General features: G+C 39.8%; 1 protein-coding gene across 2 annotated transcripts in view; it reads left to right on the forward strand.

Moving 5' to 3' along the window:
- si:dkey-246g23.2 (solute carrier family 66 member 2) overlaps positions 1-8,032 on the forward strand; it is a 62,680-nt gene extending 54,648 nt beyond the window's left edge. For both annotated transcript variants that reach the window (XM_034879259.1, XM_034879260.1), the window contains exon 5: positions 6,167-8,032. In XM_034879259.1, coding sequence (XP_034735150.1) covers positions 6,167-6,341 — 175 coding nt within the window. In that variant the 3' untranslated portion in view covers positions 6,342-8,032. The remainder of the gene's footprint in view (positions 1-6,166) is intronic.
- The last annotated feature ends 747 nt before the right edge of the window (positions 8,033-8,779 follow it).

Consider the following 8,779-nt stretch of genomic DNA (forward strand, 5'->3'; position numbering starts at 1 on the left):
CCCCCCCCCCCCCCTCCTTAATTACATAGTTAATGACTCATCCTCGTTAATGGTGTTTGCCGTCTCTTGAGCAAAGAAATTAACCAAAGGCGAGAGCGGAGAATTTAGGAGGGCGAGGGAGGGAAGGTTAGGCAGAGAGGGTAGCAGAGGCTGAGAGGAGGATAAAGAATAAATTAAGGTGGTAGGGCTGTAGAAGAGACAGAAGAGACAATGTTGTAAAAGTATGTGTGAAATTTGAAAACAAAAATGTCAGTGGAGTCACTGAATTAAAAACTCCCCTCATCTTTGTAGATTAAACATTTCTATTTTTATATCTTCTTCCTCGTCTTCACTACTATTAACTGATTTGCAACTCTAACCAGATTTGTGTGCATGTGCAGGCTATCTTAATTGTCTTCTACTACTCATATTAATTTTGTTATACAATAAAAATTAACCACCACCAAATATGAAAATATGTTTAATAGGGTAACCATGTCCAATTTCTGTCACAAGATTGGTTTTCTTCAGAAAATCAAGTCAAAAATGGACCAACATGTGTCAGGGATGTCACTCTTTTAAGAAATAAAGCTTGAACAGGACTTTCACATTAAAAGCACACCTTCTACATCACATAGAGAAAAGCTATAATTTCCAAAGGGGAGAGTGTGTGCGAGCCAAAAAGCTCTGCACTGATTTTTGGAGTGCTCTTATTATGCTTCTTGGCTTTTTTCCTTTCCTTAATTTTTGACATATCTTTTTTGTGCTTGTTATTGGTTTGCAAAGTCAGAAAGCCCAAAGTCCACCCCAAAAGGGACCTACTGTCTCCAACAGAAAACAAAAACTGCTTCAAACTGCTCTATTGTAGTCCAGCCTTTACGTCCGTGACAAACGTGCATCACTTTGTAATACACGTTGTAATGCTTGTCAAGGCTAGCTGCCCTCATAATCTGCTTCTGGCTGGCTAGTAGTCCTGACCAAGCTACTGCACATGTACAACTCCCAACAAAGATGGAATAAAAGTAAGATGCCTCACTCTGTAGCTAAAACAGAGAGCTCAACACACAGTTGCATAGGCTAGTTTACTGAAATGGGTCAGACAGACGATGCATTTTATGAACACTCCCTGCTGGAATACATAGCATGATTTTTTTGTCTGTGTACTAAAATAGTTTTTTTTCCCGTGTTCAAACGGGTGCTTGAATTTTGAAAATAAAATTACACTATTTGTATTCCACTATTTTGATTGAGATATAACCTCATTACGAGTTTTTTTTAAGGATTTGTTCCAGCCAGCTAGCTTACTGTGCTGTAAAATGAAACTACTTATTATTTGACTTTATCGTGGTTCGCAGCAGAAGAAGATAAAAGTGACTAACTTCATTCCCTTTTATGGAGAAGAAAGGAGCGGCGTAAAGGGATGACAGAGGCAATGAAAGTAAAGATGACAGTTGAGCGGTACAACGGGGAAAAGAAAAGAGTGCTGCAGTGAAAGGAAAAGATGAGGAGACTGATGAAATAAGAAGTCTGAAGTTCAGTGAAGGGTACGCTCTGTGGAACAAAAAACCTTCAGTAGAACAAAAAGCAAGTGTTTTCCCTGAGGGAGACCGGCAGCTTAGAGAGAGAGAAGTAAAAGCATGCAGATTTTAAATTAGCGCGCATATGTTGTGTTTACCCCAAAAAATTGTTAGGGGAGCAGATGTGGAAACCAAGAGATGCTCTAAACAAGCGCACCTTGGTTATCTCTTGACTCCTGCTAAAACCTGAGATGGTTAATATGAAGGTAGGAGGACCACAGAGGGAGGACACTGGGAGCTGTGTGTTGACAGGAGGAGACTGGCTTTATCTTGTTGGCTTTTTTTGTAGATTTGTTTAAGCTTCAGAATGAAATCAATCAATTAAATAATTTCTGTACTAATACTAAGGCCACTGTAGGCACAAGTAACAAGTACGAGATGAGGGTTAGTAATGAAACAATGCCCCAAAGTCAGTCAAACTGACTCAGTCCCATGTCCTTTATACAGCAATATAAGTGTGCTAACATAAGCCTCCATAAGCTACTAGTCATTGTTAGTCAATAGGGGGGCAACATTCAAAAAACGTCACCATTTGATATTGATTTTTAGACTCAATATTCACTTCAAAATCGTTTCTCAATTAAAAAACGATATTCAATTAAAAAAACGATTCGCAGCACGCAAATGTAGTTACTTTCTCCATTTGATAGTATCCATGCCATTACAAACTGAAAAAAAATTATGAGTTGATTTTTGGAATTCTATGAATTGATTTTGAATCTGTGGGGTTGATTTGCAATACAAATGTGAAACGTTTTTTTGCACACCCCCATTAGTAACCCACCAAGTAACGTGTAGCAGAAAACCTCCTTAGTGTGCTGATCAAAGCTATGTTTTTTATCAATTCAACTTTAGCATAGTGTTGTTCTTTTTGTGGAAGGAAAAGTAAGTATATATGGACAACGTTTAATTTCCGTGATTGTTCTGGTGTCGTTGGATATGCAGCCGGATGTCCCTCATTTTCCTCCAGTTGGAATTTAAACTGCGGTGGATTTATGAGGACTATGGTTAACTGGTCCTCAGATCTCTGCAGGGGAAATCCAGACAGCTAGCTAGACGTGTCCAAATCATACACTGTATAGTCTTTGGTCATAATCCACTTTTGCTAGTTTGATGGCAGAAAAAAGGATGGGTGCATCAGGCTTCAGTAATTCATAGGTGTTTTGGGCATAAAATGCAATAAACCAAACAGATTGTCATCTCCAATTCCCTTTAAAAGCCAGGCGTGTTTGTATCTTCGCTACTATAATGGCGGATTTATTGCGTGTGTTTGCTGCTGTGATTCCCTGTGTGTGTGTGTGTCTGTGTAACAAGCATAGTGTGTGCGCTCTGCACGAGCCTAGGTGCATTTTACTAATGCGCTGGTAAAATAACAATGACATGCATTGACTTGACCAGGTTTTTGTTGGTTAATGGCGCAATGACTTTCTGCTGCATCAAGATAACAATACGCCAAGAATTCAACTGAACACACCTCCCTGTAAGACCAGCACGCCCATGGGCGCAAAGATGGGCGCAGGTGCATTTGCTATTTAAACGACATGGGCGCGGGATGGGAAATTAACAACATCGTCGGTCTTAAAACAGCAAAGACACTTGCGCCGGGCTTTGTGCCGGGTACAAGATAGGGCCCTATCTGTCCAATCGGAGTTATCTGTTGCATAAATAAAACACCTTTTGAAGGTACACATTCCACCAAAACACAGGTTGGTCCTTCCCGAGGCTATTTTGCAGCAGCACCGTCGTAGTGTCCGCCACCGAAGACGTGATTGGTTTAATGAAATGCCAATAAACCAGAGCACACTAGCCAGACCCTCCTGTTGAGCTCTATGGAGGAAGGGCTGGTAATGTGAGACTTAGGAACAGTAAACGACAATACTGATACTAATGATTACAGCCGTTGTGCACATTTTTCAAAAGCAGATGAAATAGTTTTTTTGAAATTTGGCATTAGTGGCAACAGGGTCTGTGTGTGGACGTTCCTCATTACTGACATCAGACATCTGATAATGGGAAGCTCCATTTAGAAAGTGCTGCTAGTTAGCCTAGCGTGCTAGCATTGGCACCGATTTCCACATGAGTTTCTTTTCATTTGTTTTATTGACTTAGTCATTGTAAGCTTCTGCTCCCTCAGTGTTGTTTTTGTCCCACATACTCAATGGGTTATCAATTTCTGATCAACTTGGACTTATACTGTACAGAGTCACAGAATGTCAAAATCAAAGTTGTGACTGTGTGCACTTGTGATTATAGCAAACTATTTTTAGTGCCCGCCCATACAGATATTAGACCAACCAAATTACAACGACCGACATTGTCAGTCTGAACTAAACAAAATACTAAATAAATAAACTTAAATTTCTTTTATTTTTGGTAATCATGATTTGGACAAAATAAGTACACAGAAAAAAAGAAAGAAAATAACACCAAGGATGTACTGATTTGTTAGCAAAAACTATTTTTCATTTTAGTTTGACTTCCCAGTGCAAATCAGTCCGTTTTATGGCAGGTAATGACTCAATTCAAAGTTTGTCAGTTTGGAGTTTATTGCATGTGAAAGGGTCCAGATGTGCAGCTTGATTGTCCCATGTATTGTAACAATTGTGAGTTTAACTTCCAAACAGCCCGTGTTCAGCCTGCATCAGTCTGGGCTGTTAATAACATTTCAACTCCACATGCAGTGTTCATATTGAATACATTCCCAGATATGTTGAATAATAATGTCCTGGTTTCCATGCCAGGGCAGGACTGTTTCCATGCAAATGTTTGGGTTTCTCATCGGTCCTGAAGGGAGCCCGGGGAGAGTTAGGAGTGACATGGCTCTGCAAGGACAGCTCAAGGAGAGCACAGGACAGCTGTCCCCACACTCATTAGGCTTCCTCTGCCCCCATACGCACTCATCATCATGTTTTTCTCACAGAGGTCCTGCTCATTCCCTCTGGAGGTTAGGTTGTCTTCGCCCGGTCTCTCTCACTGCTTGCTAGATAAATGCTGTCCTCTGCACGCTCTCTGTCTCCCTCTCGCTCTTTCTCCATCACCCCTTTCTGACCCTTACAATAGATGTCTCATTGAAGAATGATGGTCCTGCTCTGTCCCCAGGCCCAGTCAGCCTTAAGAAAAAGAATAAACGCATATTACATTCATTCTTTTGGGATTTGGTGTACAGAGAGCAAGAATAGAGAAGGGTGCAGAGAGCAGGAGTGAGGGCAGCGACTGTGGAGGGTAAGAGTTAAAAAAACGGAATGGTAAATGAATAGAGAGAGTGACAAAAAGAATAGTGAAGGGGGGTAGAAGCAAAGAAAGAAAAATGGATGATTGATGAAGACAAACTACAAGTGGACAAGAAGTAGTGATAAAGTTTCAGAGGACACCTTCAGGGTTGGCATCAGTCCGCTGGCTTGGCACATGACAAGTGTCTTTCTTCTCAGCCTCTATGTCTCTGAGACAGTCAATCTTTGCGTGTCTCTTTCTCTTTCTTTCCCTTGCTCCATTTGTGTGGGATCATTTCACCCTGTTCTTAGATGTGTGCTGCCGCCCTGCTGTTTCTTTTACAGGAGGAACAAAATCAAGCTGCTTTCAGAAATCAGTCAAAGTGCACTTTTTACCTTTTTTTGGTGAACATCAGCCGGAACATTGTCCAAATTAAAGTAGAAAAAAAATAATGCACGGGTTTGAAAAGAAATACAAAAAATACTAAACTTTACTTTTATGGCCTCTTATCCGCTTTTTGCCGAAAGTTAGATGAGAGGATTAATACCGGTCTCATGTCTGTATCTAAGTATGTAGCTAAAGCCAGCACACTGTTAGCTTAGCTTAGCATAAAGACTGAAAACAGCTTGACAGAGTCAACAACTTGGCTTTGTCAAGTGAGTAAAATATCCGATATGACATATCTGTAATGGGAAAATTACAAAGACAATGATTTTCTTTCAGTAATTTTTCATCTCTTAAGGGATTTTTTCATTATAAGTAAATCCTTTAATGTGCCTCTGAAATATGTGTATATTCTAAAATAAGTCCTCCAGTGTTCGAGACAGCTAAAAATGTTATGACTATGCATTTCTCCACCGTAAGCAAAGTTGGAGCCATGAAGCATTCTACAGACGAGATAAATCTCTGATTTCTCAGACAAAATGACGGCTCCAGTCATTCTTGACGCACTAGAGATGCACGGGGATATAAGGACTGTATGTGCTGTGTGTTAGACACAGGACTCTGGTCACTCTGTGACTGTGTTCATTGTGAAGACTGAAGACTATTATTCTCTTGAGAAAATAATTAAACCTTGTTGAAGGTTGTTGAATGTCACAATAACGCTATTACTTGCGATAAATAAACATGTATTAAAATGTACACAGTACTGTCAGTTTTCTGCATTTAGTGTTCTACTAAAATACAACAAATTGCTTGTTGGCAGCTGGTTCCAGCTTGCTCCTGCACTTTAGCTGGTGAGCGTAGTTTGTCAACTTTAAACAAAGTCCAACTATAGCTGTTTCCACCTGTGTACAGTCTATATCCTACGCTTTTTTCCCAAATTTTGGTTAAGAGAAAACTCCTTAATTGTCTCTGTCCTTATATCCTCGTGTCTCCCTGTGTCTCCATTACTACAGTGTGACGATGGTCCTGCTGTGGACGGCCGGCGACATCTTCAAGACAACCTACTTTGTGATGAACGAAAGCCCGGCTCAGTTCTGGGTTTGCGGTTCAGTCCAGATCCTAATCGATGTGGCCATCCTGCTGCAAGTCCTTTTCTACAGCCAAGACACACGGGTCAAGTTAGGTTGAACATGGCTGTTGCTTTGGATGGCGAAAACCAGGGCTCATGTTTAAGTTTTAATGAGTCTGATCATGCAAGGCTTTTTAATAAAATCAACAGGGCACCTATTAGGGCACCCTTAATAGATCAGTTGATAGAGTGGGCGCTCATGTATATATAGGTTTACTCCTCGGTGCAATGAGCCTTTGCTGCGGGTCATTCCCCCCTCTATTCCCTTTCACTTCTTCAGCTGTCATTGAAGGCCTAAAATGCCCCAAGAAATATCTTAAAAACAACAAAAAAACAATCAACTGCAACGTTGATTTTATATCATGTAAGACATTTAGCATTAAGGAAACAGAAAAAACCAAAGTCAACATAGATTAAGTGTGTCCAGCCTGGTTTCAAAGTATTTTGCATATGGGTGTCATGCAGACCCAAACTATTTACCTTCAAGGGCAATTAAGCAAATAGTTTCAGACTTAAACAAACTACTAAGCAGTCAAACTTATAGCCAAACGTTTGGCTTTACATTGTTAGTAAGATAAGACAGTAGTTTGGGGAATTTCTAGCATTTCATACTATTTATGTGTTCTCTGTTGAACATTAACTGGATCCTGGAAGTGCAGTGGAAACTGTGACAGGGAAACATCACTCACATTGGCAGCTCACTAACAGTGGTTCTGTGCTGCTGTACTGGCAGCTGTAGCAACCAGCGCGGCACTGGAATCTACTGCCTGACTGATGAGTCTCCACATGTACATTGTGTGTGCGTGTGTATGTATGTGTGTTTGTGTGTGTGTAGCGTGCTTGCTGGTGTGTTTGTGCAGCCAAAATAGATTTTTCGCCGTTGGCCTGCAGCGCCTAGCAAAGCCCACTGTGCTTGCACCAAGTCATGGTAACTACATAGGACATCAATCTTTGTGTTATGACTCTGCTTTGTGGCTTAACTGCCAAGCAATACACGTCTACAGGAAAGTTTGTGAAAGACAATGAAAAGTACTGCGATGCTTTGCCTGTACCTCAGTCACAAAATGGTTTGTATACTTCAAAGGACACAATATTACTTAATATTTGTGGCATTTTTATCACACATGTCCTTGTCCCATTACTTCTGATTTTGTGATGTCTCTTTGTTTTTGTTTTTCAAAAAGCACTCTTGTTCTTTGAGACAGTAACAGGGAGAGAATTACTCATAAGCATTGTGGATAAGTAACGTTAAAATCAACATGAGCAGCAGGAATATAATTATATTTATGTTTGATCTTTTATTGAAACACACCTATTGCCCACTTTTTGACTCCCAAGCATCAAATACTTAGTTTATAAAATGTAGCCAGGTCAGGATTGGTTTAGTCCTAAAGAAATGTACTTAAGGGACTGTTTAAAATGTCAGCATATAGTTATTTATGTAATTATTAACTAAATCCAGGAATGGCTAAAATACATATATAAATCCATGGTGGTAAAAATTAATGAAAGACCACTTCTTACCCTCCCTTTAGCTAAAAGAAAAACGTTTTTTTTCTCCTCTGTCTTAACCCCCAATACATCTTTAATTTAGAGTATTTATTTTCCCTTTCGTGGCATGTTTTGTAATTCCTGGAGAGGCAATCTTTGAAGCGTCTTCATTCACCTACAAATGCCCCGTTAAACAGAGGACAGAAACATTGAAACTGGATTTATCCATTCCAACCTTCCAAAATGCAAAAATGTCCACTTCTGTTTATAATCAAAACACTAATTTAAAAAGAGCTGTGCTTCTTCCACCAAAAGCACTGCAGGACAAAGAGAATGTGTAGCAGGAGCTGATCAGTAGTCAGTGCAGGTTTCTTTTTACTTCTCCCCAGGCATGATTTAATTAAGTAAATAAACTACTCTACTGGCGCCTGGTTAGCTCACCTAGTAGAGCGGGAGCCTATATATTTTATTTTTTTCACCTGCTTATTAAATCTTCCGGTCACATATTTGTTTTTAGTTTCTCTTAGTAACCATCTTGTTGAAGGTACGCGTTGTAGTGGTTATGGTTTGCATCATGCAGACAACCTCCTCCTGGATCCAGCATGCCTCAGCCATAGGATCACATTTGTAAAGGAAGCAGAATTGCATCTTAGTAGATGTTACTATTATTCTCAGGGTCAGCATGTAAAATATGTATATTGTAAATGAAAGAAAATTCCGAATTGGGTTTTCATAATAATCCATAAGAGCCTTATAAATATAACATTGAATGGGTATCATGTCCCATTTTACCTCCGTTTGCACTAGTGTGACATTTTTGGAATTGCTGACTTTTTTGTCTTTCTTGCAAAAAAGTTAGATCAGAAGATCAATACCTCTTTTATGTCTGTATGGTAAATGTGAAGCTATAACCAGCAGTCAGTTAGCTTAGCTTAGCATAAGGTCTGGAAATGGGTAAATAGCTAGCCTGCTAGTCTGTGTAAAGCTTTAGCTTCAGAGGTGCTGG

This window comes from Etheostoma cragini, chromosome 8 (assembly GCF_013103735.1).
Source record: "Etheostoma cragini isolate CJK2018 chromosome 8, CSU_Ecrag_1.0, whole genome shotgun sequence".
Taxonomy (NCBI): Eukaryota; Metazoa; Chordata; class Actinopteri; order Perciformes; family Percidae; genus Etheostoma; species Etheostoma cragini.